Source organism: Coturnix japonica, chromosome 2, assembly GCF_001577835.2.
Source record: "Coturnix japonica isolate 7356 chromosome 2, Coturnix japonica 2.1, whole genome shotgun sequence".
Classification (NCBI taxonomy): Eukaryota; Metazoa; Chordata; class Aves; order Galliformes; family Phasianidae; genus Coturnix; species Coturnix japonica.
Genome location: NC_029517.1, coordinates 38569443 through 38584225, shown reverse-complemented (window position 1 = coordinate 38584225; position 14783 = coordinate 38569443). Strand labels below are relative to the sequence as shown.

Genomic DNA, 14783 nt, shown 5'->3' with positions numbered 1-14783 from the left:
ACTTCCAAATGTCCTACAGATATCCAAAAGTCTTAAAGGTATGTGGTTGTGTTAGGCATATAAATGTCTCCTTTACTCTGGAATGAGCTCAAATTAGAATTATGCAAATTGCCTCCTTACATCTGAGTCACGTGCACTTTTTGCAAACCAAAATATATATAGATAAGGTTGTATGTTGAGGCAGAAATTGGGCTTCATTCCAGACAATGGGAGGTAACAGGAGAATGCAGAGTCTGAGCTTCAGAGCTGAAGAGATCAAGAGAAATCAAGCCTCAGCCATCAAGGAATGGTGCAGAAGAGAATCTGGGGAGCAAAGCAGACACGAGCAAACCAGAAAATCAGAAAAGAGCATCTGAGGAAAGTTTTGGTCCCAGTATGTTTGTGCTGTGGTTGCTAATCTCTAATTGACAGACATGTAGGAAGCTTGGAAACTGAAACTTACATTGTCTTCCGTAATTTATGCATTCAGAAGTCTTGTATTATTTTCCCAAACCACTGAAGATAACGATATACTATTTTATTAGAAAATCAGCAACATTTTTGTATTCACAGACATTTATCTTAGAAAATAGCTCAGTGGTATTTCATTACAGACATATTTGAAGAGTGAGAAAATGGGATATTTACTTAATTTGAGGGGAAAAGTTTTCCTTATTTTTATTACTGATTTCTCCTCCAACTACTCCAATTTCTTAACAAACTTAGACTTTTTACATTTCTTACATGATTGTCTCGCTGTGGATCCAAGGAACTTCCTTGATCTCTTTGGAGAATAAATTATTTTCTCAGTAAGCCTGTGGCCTTCAAAAGAGAAACGGTTCACATGGTGCATGGAAGGTTCAGAACAGGGCTGAGCATGAGCTGTAAGCTCTTCTGCGGTCTGCGACACAGAACTAATGAGAGCTTGCATTTACATCCCACCTCAGCAATAGGTCCCTCTTCTGTCGCCGGCATTGGTAGCCCAGTGCTGATGCCATATTGATGTGATTTCTCATGTGCTTGGGTGTTATTTTCTTTGTGTTCTTCTTTCCTGTTTTTTTATTCTTATTGACAAGTTTGATTTCAGTTGTGGTACTTTGTTTTCACATGGAGTTCCATCTGAGACTGTATTTCTGACTTAAAGCTGAAAGCTTAAAAGATCTCTGGTCCAATGCAGAAAGAATGTAAAGGGTGTGTAACTGAGAGTTCTCTTTGAATATTTTTTCCTGCTATAGTTTTCTCTTCTTTCCATTTATCTGCAGGTCTCTCATGATTTTGCAATCAATTTCAATGAAGACAACCCAGAATGTGCAGGTAACACATCAGGACAGACTTACCGCTGTAGTTCTGCTGTGACAAATTCTGCTTCTATTATTTATTGTATCCCTTGAATACTTTTCGAAGTGTTTCTTAAACAGTTCTGAAACCTAACAGATTCAGAGCCCTTGGGCTTAGCTGTAGGAGCCTTAGCAAGTGCCACACATTAATGTTCTAAAAGATAGGTCCCACTGAAAGTACACAGTGTTGGATGCTTAGCATTGCACATCCCTGAATTGCTACGCACTGCTGAAAACTGAAGCCATGTTTTCTGTGTTCCTTTCGGATCTACAGCATTAGTATATATATATTATTATGTATAGTTTGTACAGCATTAGAGGGGCAGGACATGAAAGGCAAGGCATGCTGTGCACCTCTGCAGTCAGACTCCCACTGTTTACAGCCAGTTGTTTGGCAAGACCTGTAGCAATAATAGGCTACTGCAAGTCAGCCTAGTGAGATCCAGCACCTGAGTCAGAGCAGAGGTTGAGTGTGAGAGAAGGAAGCATGCTTTTACAACAGCAGACAGCTGTTCTAACACAGCATAGGTGAGTGGTGTATTCTAGCAATATTCACTAATCTTCACTAGAGGCTAGATTAGTGTAGCATACATCATGCATTTTTAAATGAGGTCTGCAGTGACTAATGCTATCTGTAGAAGCTTCTGCTATGGTACTCACATGTCTAATAGTCCAGCAAGTAATCTTAGGCTCACAAATGTTTGAAAGTCTTGGTCAGATGATTACTGCTGTCTAAAATGCACAGGTTTTTATTCTCCCTTATTCTTTGCTTCAAAACACTGAAACAGGTGTTTCAAAATGTACTTCTCATTCAGATTTTTTAGCTCTTCCTTTCAACCCTTCTCAGACTTCAGGTGTTCAAGGCCAGGTTGGACGGGGCCCTGGGCAACCTGATCTAGTAAACGTGGAAGTTTGGTGGCCCTGCCAGGCAGGGGGGTTGGAGCTTCATGATCCTGAGGTCCCTTCTAACCCGGGTCATTCTGTGATTCTGTGATTCTGTGACTTATTAGTGGCTTTCTTTCTGGTATGGTCTGCAGAACATGTCCAGGGTGAAGATTAAAATACCAGGGAATAGAGTGAGGAAGAGAGGACAAGCCATTTGATGAAAAAAGACATTAGAAATTTTCAGATTTCATGCGTTTTAAGTGAGTGACCTGTCTTTTTGGTTCAGCAGCCATTCCTGCTTTGTCAGCGCACCTGAATTTTTGGCCTACTCCAGCCTCTGTAGGTCAGGTGCTTGAAAAGTATTTGGGCACTTTTATACCCACTCAGCCTCCTCTTCTGCTTCCTTTTTCAGTCCAAGGCTAATACTTTTATCATGCTGACATTATTATATAATTATCTGCATTGACTGAATGCTATTTATAGTATTTGAGAAGGCTGTCACACCTATATAGTGCCAACAGCAAGTCAAAAATTAGATAGACAAACCTTCCGCAGTTAAAGAACTTACAATTCATTCTATGTGTGGAAAAGAAAATGCAGCAGTGAAAATGAGAGGAGATTAAAAATAAAGGAAGAAGCTGCTCAGTGAACTTTGCCTAAGCTTTATGTAACTTAGCTTTATGTGTATTCAATTGTTTTGTGCTTTGAATAAGAGTCAGCTGAGAAGTTAATCCATCACCTAAAGGTGTAGAGAAGAAGCTGTGAGAAGTTGGTTGCAGCATGGAGGAAGGCCAGGGAGGAAAGTTTAGAGCATTCATACGCACATCTCCAAGATAAAAAAGGCTCTTCTGTGTACCATTTAAAATAATATCCATCTGGATGAAAGCAAGAAAACAAGACAGACCAGAAAACATGTTGTTTAATCATCTGCTGCAGCTTGCTTATCATCTGCCTGTAATGAATGCTTGATTAGTTCCTACAACCAGTTGTTCTGTGCTGTTTCTCTGACTTTTGTAGATGCTCACTCTGCATTAGGTGGCACAGGCTGCAGTAATATCAGCCCATCATGTGAAGAGAGGATACTCTTTGGGCTAAGAGTGGGAGGGAGATAAAATGCTTAGTCACTACACTATTTTACCTTGTAATATTTAGCATACTTGCCATAAAAATACAGGAAAAATACTGAAGAATATTTTGCTTTAAACCAAGAAGCAGAGACTGGAACCAATATAAAGAGTACATGTCTGCTTTGCCCTTGAGGAATTAAATCCCTTTCTTTGTGGAAGTAGTGACCTTTTACTGACACATAGGAGGGTTAAGCATCACTACATTGAATAGGGATTGTGTTAAAATGTCAACTCTTTAATGAGCGGTCTGGGCAGAGAATGGATTGAGAGCAGGCTGGAGGGGAAGAACTTGGAAGTGTTAGTGGTTCAACATGAGTCAACAGTGCATGTTTGCAGTCCAGAAAGCCAACTGGATCCTGGGCTTAATCAAAGGCAGCATGACCGGCAGGGTGAGGGATGGGATTGTCGTGTCCCCCTCTGCTCCACTCTCACAAGGCCCCACCTTCATCACTACATTCAGCTCTAGGCCCCAGCATAAGGTCATAGATCTGAGCATGTTCAGAGAAGATCCATGAGATTGCTTAGAGGGCTGGAGCACCTCTGCTACAGAGATAGACTGAGAGAGCTGGGCTTGTTCAGCCTGGAGAGGACAGAGTTCTGGGGAGACCTTATAGCAGCTTTCCAGTACTCAAAGAGGATCTACAGGAAAGATGAGGAAGAACTTTTTTCAAGAGTGTGTACTGATAGGACGAAGGATAATGACTTTAAACTAAAAGACTGGCACAGGATGCCTAGAGGTGCTGTGAATTTCCCCAGCCCTGGAAGCATTCGAGACCAGGTTGGTTGGGTCATTGGGCAACCTAGTAGGAGAGGAGAGGTCCCTTCCCATGGCAGGGGTGTTGGAACTGGATTGTCTTTAGGGTCCCTTCTAACCCAAGCCATTCTATGATTCTGTGAAAACCCATCAAGACAAATGGAAAGGCTTGTGCTCGCTTAACAACAAATGGGGACATCCCATGGTCAGCAGAACCTGCCTTATAGATCACATATGGATTGGAGAGAGCCATACCTGGCTCTTCAAATAACAAACTCTGTGCACTATAGACTCTTCTGTAACTGCAGCATAGCTAGGCAATGCCCAGATAACCTAATACTCAGTACCGCTAATATTGAATCCAGAGTAACTGAAGCAGCACAGAGTTCAGCATGGGATAATTATTAAATCAGAGTCAGGAGTGAATTTTTTGGCCCCCAGCAAACCCAATTAATATCTGTAGGCAAGGCTAGCACAGTAGGCCCATGCAAGCTCCAGTATCTCTTTGGACTCATTTGTGTATATACCTGTACATTCAAAGGAAAAGCATACTTCCAGTTAGCTTGCTTGTAAACTGAGAATATTTGATATAAGGATCAACAGAATATATAAAATACAGAAATTTGCACATTTTTTCCCCTAATACCATTTCTGTTCTGTAAAAAAAAAAACCACCAGTACTTATACTTGTATGTTTAGTTTATTTATAGTACTTAAAGTATGTTTATAGTCTTACATTTAGTATTTACTTATTTACATATATCTTATAGTCTTTATTGTTTGAGGAAGAAAATGACCACATCTAATCTATATAAATGCTTCTACACATACGTGCATTCTTCTACACACATACCTGCACATGCTTACACTGTATTTCATTAGAGCTATTGAAAGCGGATTCACATTTAAAAAGTAAAGGGATGAATTGTAAAGAAAGATACATCATTGGCTTTGCCTAAAATGAAAGGGTCCAAGAAAAGTAAGCCACAAGGTAAACCACACTCATCTCCTTTTGGATTTGGATTTAGGAGGAAAGTTTCTGAAATAAATAGGAGGAAATATTTCTGAAAGATATTGAACTGAAACTATATACAACCACGCTACATCTGTTTGGACTACAGGGAATAAGCATTATCTCATACTATTTTAATGCGTAAATTAAAAACACATTGTATCTTGCCAACATCTTAGAGAAGATTTATGAGGCCTTTTTGCAAGACCTGTATGTATATATAATGAGGTCTTAGTGAGTTTAAAAGTGGGAGTTAACAAAGGACCCATTTTGCAATATGCAGTTCCCTATCAAGGGAAATTTTGTACCTTTACTCTACATTTAAGCAATCATAGCTATAATTGGACAGTTTTCCTTTATCTGTGAGCAGTGCAATGAAGGAATGTGTTTCTAACTATCTACAAAGTGGGAAGACCATGTTCCCCACTATTTCATCATAGGAGGTTCAGGTGTATCATTGTCAGATAATGCAGCTCCCTTTAATTTGTTAGGAATGGATCCACATTGTTAGTAATGGATCTATATATTCTCCTGTAAACATGGCTGAGTAAAATCTCACAAGTGAGCCAGTCTCGATGCAAACTGGAACTGGCTCAGGATCTCACCGAAGCCATTTCATTCTTCAGCATCCTTATACAGTTCTTCAATCTGTCACTTTCTTTCCAACTTTAGACCTTTAATCCTCTAGGTCTGGTAAACTGGGATTCTGCCTGTGGAAGCTAATGTGCATCACTTCAAGAAATGCTTCTTCTCAATGATTGAAAACTCCAATTCTCATTCTGTGATCTGTCAAGTGTGTCAGCAGAAGTCTGTTCTCCTTGGTCTGGCTATATATCCTGAAATGAAAAAGCCATAAATAGCTAGTTCTCCATCTAAACTTATTGACTAAAGCTCATTTTTCTTAGACTGGAAGGCATCCTTCTATTTATTCCAAGATTTCACAGTTTTTGGTCACGGCTGAATTCAACCTGTGAGTAATTATGCAAATTCACCCTGAAAAACTGTTTTCCTAGCACAAGGGAGTTAGGTATTTGCAAAGATGTTTGAGTTCCTTGACAGCTCTAGACTGTAAGTGCAAAGGGTAGATTTGTTGGTAACTACCATGATAAGCAGAAATAAATATCTACCTGAAGACAAGGAAAGAGATGTGTTGAAAGGTTTTTAATTTGTGCATACCCATTTAGGATGAACGTTAGCTGATGATCAGCAAGTAATCACTTAAACCACTAAAAGAGAAGAATGAAACCTATGGCATTGCAAAGCTAATACCTGGAAAACAGGCATTAAACACTGCTGGGAAGAAGCGTGGTATAATGAATTATCTATTACAAACTAGATTCAAGGCAGCTAGAGGCAGCTTCTCAGAAATTATATCAAATTGTTAGTGCTTGCTAATTGTGTGACATTTAGAATTTACTCATTAAGAATCTGCCTTTTATTTACACTTTAAACAAGCATGATATTGGTGATGTGCTCACATTTTGCTTTTTTGTATCTTTTCCTACCAGGAATACAAGGCGTTGTGGAGGCTTATCAGAGCTGCCTTCCAAAGCTGCAGCTCTATGGGCCAACAAACATTGCTCCCATCATCCAGAAGGTGGCAAAATCAGCATCGGAGGAGACCAACACCAAGGAAGCCTCGGTAAGGGCAGGATGCTTTGTTCTTGCCCTGTCTATTGCCAATACAATAGGATCTGTCAGTGTATATTAATAATGCCTTACCAGCTTTTATCAGCTACCTTCACAGAAGTCACTGAGTCTATGGCAGCTGGAGCAGCGTATCTAACCTTTACATCTCTGACAGTCATGACTTTCGACTCATGCCCCACTGTTCTGTTTTTCGTACACACTCACATCTTCACAGAGGAAATATAAGTGGCAGGGCTAGGGTTACAAAAATGCAGGGGTCAAGCACTAACTGTTCTCATTATATAAGTAGATATATAGGTATATATATATATTAGGGTTATATATAGGTGTGTATATATATATATAGGTATATAACTCGTATATTGCAGCAGGAAAAATGATATAGGAACAGAACAGAGATGTACATTGATGTGCATTCCATTACCAGACTTGGAGCTTTCCCTAAGCTTTCCCATTGAGGCAGAATTTCCCAAACATTTCTGTTCATGCTCGTGAATGCCACTTCAATACAATTTGCAGTGTATTGATACTATTTAGAATCTCAGACCTACAGTGGTGAATTGCTATATTTGAATTTCCATACCCAGCTAATCTTGAGGTAGCTCATGCTGTTCCCAGTGCTGTCTCTGAGCCATTATGTCACATTTAATAAAATGCTTTGTTTTTCTAAACCTAAGCTTCCCTGCTTTCTGTTTGTTTGAAAATCAAATTAATTTGTGGCATGATTTTTCAAGATGAAGTTACCTCTCTGTGTATTTTGTTTTACTCATGGCAGAAGGTGATGAATAGAAAACTCTGTGTGAGTTTACATAGCTGTATATAAACAAACTGTAATGATGTTTTCTGTTGGTACTGCTCATGCAGAGCAGTGACCAAATTCTATGACCTGTTCATTTCTCTTATTAATGCACATTTGTTAAATGGTTCCAGCTGCCTAGCTATTCATAAAGGACCCATGTGAGAGCTGCTCTTTCCCATTAACAAGTGAAGAAGTAATAGCCCATTTGATCCCAGTCCAGTGAGCCTTGGACTATTGGGAAAGAAATGACAAGCACTGAAAATTGCTTGCTCCCTTTAGAGAATGAGAAAACCTCTCCTAGGGGCTGTATATAAAGTGTCTGAAAATTGATATTTTCCTTCCTGTACATGCCCTGCCTCTTCTCAGGGACATCATCGCTCTGCAGAATACAGCAGACCTGCCATGGTGGGGTGCTTCTCCCACAGGCACCAGTGGGTCACCCTCCAGTTTGCAGATGGCTGCACCCATCCCACTTGCCTGTTAGCAAGCCTCCTCTGCAAAGTGCTGTCATAACCTCCCTGACACCTCTGCTACAAGCTCTTAACGCTTCAATACCCCATTCCTCTCTGCCTCCCACTGGTTCCCAAGGGGAAAAATGTAATCAGAAACTGTCAGCAGAAGTGACTGTGCAGCAGATGGAAAATAAGGCTGGTGAGGATATCAGGACTCTTCCGGACTTCGCAGCCAAAGTCCTGCTTACTCTGCCCTAGCAGCTAGAAACCCCCTTTTCTTCCTTGTGCATCCCTTCGCTCCCTCCAGGTCCAGGAACTGATGTGAACTACAGCCAAGCTGCAGCAGAGGAGAAATTAGCGACTGATGAGGTTTGGATGGAAAATGTGCTTAACATTTGAGTTATTATAATGGCTCTTTTCTCTTTTAAAAATCTGTGACTGATAGTTGTCAGAAATAATTTCATAAACAAAACAAAACAAAAGGCTTTGAAAGATGAACTAATATATATATATATATTTACTTCTTGTCCAACAACTTCAGCAATATTTCATCTTGCTCATTCTGACGGATGGCGTCATCACAGACATGGCTGACACCAGGGAGGCCATAGTCCACGCCTCTCACCTTCCCATGTCAGTCATCATCGTCGGGGTTGGAAACGCCGATTTTAGTGACATGCAGATGCTGGATGGAGATGATGGGATCCTGAGGTCTCCCAAGGGCGAGCCAGTGCTTCGAGACATTGTCCAGTTTGTGCCATTTAGGAACTTCAAACATGTAAGCTGACTTTTCCATCCATTCTGCTGAAGGGTGAATGTATAAACATATAGTGAATGGTCCCCAGGGGTAGGGCCTAATGTTGCATGAAAATACAAAGTATACAGTAAGTCAGTGGCATTATTGTGCCAGAAATAAACAAAACAAAACAAAAACAAATACAGAATGTAATATTCTTTATCAGCGACGTGGCTGGGAAAGAAGAGATGAGAAAATCCTTGCGCTTCTATGGTGTCAGTCCTCATATCATTTCCTCTCTTTTAGTTTTGCTTCTCTCCCTGTCTTACTTTCCCTGATATCTCTTTTCCATTCTGTTTTCATGTGTTCTGTTAGGATTGTTGTATTGCATTCCCACGTATGTACATTGTCCCTTCATTTCCACAGAGAGATGAAACAGCTGCAAATTTGCATTGAGCGGTTTCCCCGGGAGGCTGCTTACTGTTTGACATTCAGATCCCTACATTCTCAAAGACAGAACAATCCACCCAGAGCATCCTGGTTGCCTGCAAACCTTTCCTCAAGTTCTGTACAAGAACACAGCCAAGAAAGTTCCCTGTGCCTTCAGCCAGCTGTTCCCATGTAGCCCAGTGTGGTGTAGGAGACACTCTTGAGGAGGAGAGGTGACAGACCCAGCACTGACTTGCCAAATTTGAAGTAATCCCTTGGCCATGTGCTTTCCTCCTCAATCACCTGCTGACATTGCAGCATCTGTCCCAGGGATGTTATCAGCACCTGGGTACAGGCAGTGTTCACCCATAGCAGCTTTTTCCTCCAAAAGACAGTTTTTTCAGTGTCCTTTTCCTCTGTATAAAGATACGGAATGGATGTGGTTCATCAGTGATGCTGATTCCATTCTTTTCTCCTCTGTTTTTCCATCTTTCCCCTCATTTCCCTCTCCCCTCATTCCTTCTGTGATATTTAATCATTTTTCCTTACTGTTTTCTCTTCGCCTTAGTCTAGAAAGAATATCCTCGGTATTGGATTAGAAAATTCCTTTACCCTGCAGTGTACCTGTTCCACTTTCATCACGAAAGAGCCCTTCTGAAGCTGCTCTTAGTCTTTTAGTTCTGGCTTTATCACACATAGGTTTTCAGTTCTGGGTTGGTTTTGGTCTGTGTGTGGATTTACACTGTTTACATTTCTTTAGTTTTTCTAGTCTTTTTGTTACTCACCAAATAGCTTCATTTAATTCTTCTCCAGAGTTGTTCCTTTTTCTGTCTTCAAAATAAACTGTTGCCACGTTTGTCACAGCTGTGGACACCCTTCTTACTATCACAAAATCTACTGACAAATAAGGGAGAGTCTTGTTCCCTTTTTCCCTTTAATGTTACGTAAAGAATGTATCCTCGTATGATGTAAACCTCACCTCACTTGTGGTTTTAGTGTGGTATTAGACCACACTAAACAATGACAGGTTTGCCTCTGAATTGTAGATATGTCCATTTTATGTTGACAGCTCTGCTTAACCACCTATTAAGTATCTGCTGGAACAAAGTATGAGCATGACCTGCTCATAGCTCACAATTCTCCTTCAACATATAATCACAAGTGTGTGGTACTGCACCAGTCTATTGTGAAAGCATCAAGAGGCAGGTTATTTATGGACTGGTGTTAGACCTGCATTCAATGAGCTGAAAAAATGTTTCTGCAAGAAACTGACAAATCCAGCTGCATTTGTTAAGTTTAATTTCACTTTGTGACTCTATATAACAAAGTTGAAATCATCCCTGATTGGATAGATGAACACTGGCAGTTGCAGCTCTGCTCGGGTGCTGAATATTTTGTGCCTTATGTTAACTTTTGAGTGATTCTGAATGTTATTTTAATTGCAAGCATTGGTCAAATGGAGAGTGTGTCTTATTTTGAGCTGCTGTCGATTAACTACCCCAAATTATAGTAATCTTAAAAAATCATTGCTCTTGTTAGAGATGTTTTTCTCCCCCTTTCACTCAGTAATGGGGATAATATAGCTTTAGAGATAGATAATGTGTTTGCTATATCACAAATGCCAGTATATCTTATACAACCCGATATTTAATCTGTATATCATGATCTTTCAGCATTTCAATAAATGTCAGTGTAATGGATGAGTGCCCATAACAACAGCCCCTTCTGCTTGAATTTCTTTGTTGTGGAAGCATCCCAGATTATATCTCCCTGGACAAACTGACATTCGCAGCCATCTTTCTTATCCTCAGCATGAACAAAAGGCCATGCCTGCTGCATCAACTAGTGGAATGATTTTCGATAATAGAAATGATTGTGATGCTTTGAATTTGTTGGGTTTTTTTTCTTTTTCCCAGAAAAAAATAAATGCAGATTTAACCCAAAACTGGGTTTGTCAGGTCGTTTCTGATCATATACAAGGATTACCATAAAGCAGCATTTTACATTTTACAGCTTTAGGGAAAAGATTTCATTAAAAATCACATATTCAATTCTCAGGTCAGGCTGCAACTCAGAATCTCAGATGAAAAATAACATTGCCAATAGCTGCCTCAGTGAGAAAATCGAAATGAGGGACAAGGGAGTTCTAAAAATAACCTACAGATAAACTTATCAAATAAGAGGGATTCTGACTTTATGGAGGGCCCTGATCCTTTGCAGCACTCAGACATACATATAAGTCAGTTACTTATAGTTATTCACATGTCTTAAACTTCAGAGCCCCATTTGGTGTTGTACTGGCTCAAGACCAGAGATAGAAAGTTTTATTATTGGGTTTTAATCTTCTTCTACATGATGTCAAGAGTACTTCAGTAAAGCATTAATCATAATTGTATTGATTCCTAGCAAATCTATAATTGCAACTCCAACTCAGTGCATTCGCAATGATACTTTATGAGCTGATTTCTCTGCATTTAAAAAGCGTGATGTATTTACTGTGCACAACTCGGATGCAGCAAATAGATGGTATTGCACTTTGCATTGTGTTTAATTACAGAGCCTGACAACTGTAACTTAATAATACCTATCACAAATAAGTGGGGAAAGCATAGTTCTTCACCAGTGCAAAGAGCAATGTTTTGCACTATGCATTGTAATTAAAGATTATGCATGGTAAAGCTGTAGAATGGAATCAGCAGTCATTTGCAATACGTATCAATTATCATCAGAGGGGATTATTCTCTTGCTGCTGAGTGATCCAGTTGCTGTGTATTAGCCATCAGATGAGACCTATTCATCTTGAGGTATTTTCTTGCTAGGTTGCTCTTCAAGCATAGCATTTAAACAGTGATGGAAATGGAACAGCAGTATATTTGTGTACCACCTGTGTTAAAGAGCCCAGTAAAGGTAACTTAAATAGCACTGCCCAACTGGGCTGGTTTTTAGCTTGGAAGCTGTTGGGTCTGTTTCTTACTTACACAAGTGCATGATCCAGAGAAGCTGGTGGCAAGTGTCCCTGCCCAGCATCTTTAGGCACAGAGCAGAGAGGAATTGTGCTTGTAGCTTCCCCTGGAAGGAAGTTCTGCAGGGTCCCTCAGTGAGTACCAGTGAATGATGTCTTTGCAGAGCATTTCATCATGATACGGTGCTCTCTGAGCGCAGTGAGGTTCAGGACAACTGTTTCCTCAGCCTTGAACTTAGAAGAGACCAAATGGATCTGAAAACATGCAGAGCACTTTTGGCTTTAGCGCACTTCTAAGTGGCTTTGTGTACATGCCCAAACTGACCTACAAAATGAGTTTCATGGTGCCACTCTGTACCATAAGTCTTGCCTTGATCTTGCGGCTCCAATGCCTCTAAAACCTTACGGCGCTTTTAGCACAGAGACAGGTTAACATTTGTGTTTTCTGCCATTCCCTGCAGGCCTCCCCAGCCGCTCTAGCAAAAAGCGTTTTGGCCGAAGTTCCAAACCAAGTGGTGGACTATTACAATGGCAAAGGGATCAAACCAAAATGTGTGTCAGAGTACGAGTCTTCCAGGACATTGGCTCCATGAACCCGCCTGCACTCCTTCACAACATCAAAAAACAAAGAGAGAAATGCTACTGTCTACAACTACTGTACTTAAAAATGAAACAAGCAGAAAGAATAGCACGTTTTGGTGATTTTTAACTAAAATGACCTTTTGTTTGTTTCTTTGTTTGTTTGTTTGGTTTTTGCATGTGTAGCCCAAAGGCTTGAATCTGTTACGCGGTGATGGTGTTGAAAACTTTTTATGAGGAAAACAAAAGTGAACTCTTGACATTACAGCATGTCTCCTTGAAATAATATATATATATATTAAAAAGGTTCTATCTGTATCTGTTTTTTATACAGGTTTGTTGACATTTTGCTAAATTTCTTATCTTTACACTATTAAAGCATTTTGAAATATTTATCGAGAGTTGATAGCCAAAACGTATTGGGGTTAATCTGCTATGAACTGAGAGATTTTTCAAAATGGCAGATGCATGAACTGTATTTTGCATGTTTAAAATAAAAACAACACGGTTTTGCACTTGTTGTCTTTATTTCCCTCTCTGCCATGACGTCTTCATTCCTCTCGCTTCCAACTTCTGTATTCCAACAGAGGGGTAACCAGTTGTTTCAAGAGCTACCTAGTCCTGAGCATGGGCGCTTCTAACACTGCCACTTTGTAACATGGGTACCCAGACACTCCCACACACCCGCACAGAGCGTTCAGACCGTAGCTCTGAACAGATCTGGCGTGGAGGGCCTGATGAATCAGGACTGCAGGAAAAGATCCGCCCACGTCATCCAAACGATCTGTCTGGTTTTCCAGTGTCTCAGTTTTGGCTGCCCAGATTTAGAACCTGTAATGTTTGGGAGTTCTTGTTTTGTTTCATTTTTGTTCTGTTTTGTTTTTTAATCTTGCACCCAGCTTTGTTTGACACAAGAAATTTTGTGTGGCCCGATTTTGCGGCAACTGAAAATGGAAACTTCTCACACACAGCTGCTGTGTACAATAGAAGAACTGATTTCTTACCCAAGAAGTATATCAGAGAACAAACAACACATTAGCAGTGGATTGATTTTCCTATTGAAGTGTTAAAATATATTCACCAATGAAGAAATTAGATCAGCGTTATTCTTAGTGTTTGAATTTTGGCTTCTTCATTTGCTAGAAGACAACAGAGGAACATGCAGCTTGTTCAAAGCTAAGGTTAATATTCGACCAAAACCAGTTCTGCGCGGGGTTGCCCAAAGGACATAGCTTTGGATGAGTAGTACTCCCATTGAAGTGAATACATTTGTGTTGATTGGCTTTGATTGATGATTTTGTACCATAAAATGAAGGGCATGGGATAGCCAAGTCAGGTCTTCCCAGGTGTTGAACAGCAGCCAGTTTTACTTGGTAATATGTGTAAACTGTGTGAAGATGATGCAACTGATCAATCTCAAATCAGAGCCACTCTGCCCAATTATCTTACCCTAAAACACCTGTAGCTTCTTGTTCCCATTTCCCCCCTTTTTTGTTTTCTACCCAGTTCTCAAAAGGAGTACTTCTCTACTGCTAAAGCACCCAGATGAAAAGTCAATGGACCAATGTTCTTTGCTCCACTATAATAATATTTTGTATTCTTGGGAACATTGTTTAACTTTTCTGCACCTCAGAGTCCTTGTCTGCAAAATGAAGATCACTGCTGTGTATTCACAAACACCTCATAGAATCACAGACTCATAGAATGGCCTGGGTTGAAAAGGACCACAATGATCATCTGGTTTCAACCCCCCTGCTATGTGCAGGGTCACCAACCACCAGACCAGGCTGCTCAGAGCCACATCCAGCCTGGCCTTGAATGCCTGCAGGGATGGGGCATCCACAACCTCCTTGGGCAACCTGTTCCAGTGTGTCAGTGAAAAATTTCCTCCCAAACTCTCATAATGGCACTGGAGGATTATTGTAATTGAAATGTGTTTTGAGATCCTCAGAGCCATGATGGTGCTCTTGTAACATAAAGAATATTACTTCACCTGGCCCTGGATTCAGAGATGGGGATGGTGGCTGCACCACCCCCCTGGGCAGCCTGTGCCACTGCACACCACTCTTTTGGAGAAGAAAT

The 14783-nt window shown here is 40.4% G+C and overlaps 1 protein-coding gene across 2 annotated transcripts in view; it reads left to right on the top strand.

Annotated features, from left to right (window-relative positions):
* CPNE4 (copine 4) overlaps positions 1 to 13229 on the top strand; it is a 198676-nt gene extending 185447 nt beyond the window's left edge. For both annotated transcript variants that reach the window (XM_015854074.2, XM_015854075.2), the window contains exons 13-16: positions 1242 to 1293; positions 6603 to 6736; positions 8537 to 8773; positions 12584 to 13229. In XM_015854074.2, the coding sequence (XP_015709560.1) occupies positions 1242 to 1293; positions 6603 to 6736; positions 8537 to 8773; positions 12584 to 12715 (555 nt within the window). In that variant the 3' untranslated portion in view covers positions 12716 to 13229. The remainder of the gene's footprint in view (positions 1 to 1241; positions 1294 to 6602; positions 6737 to 8536; positions 8774 to 12583) is intronic.
* The last annotated feature ends 1554 nt before the right edge of the window (positions 13230 to 14783 follow it).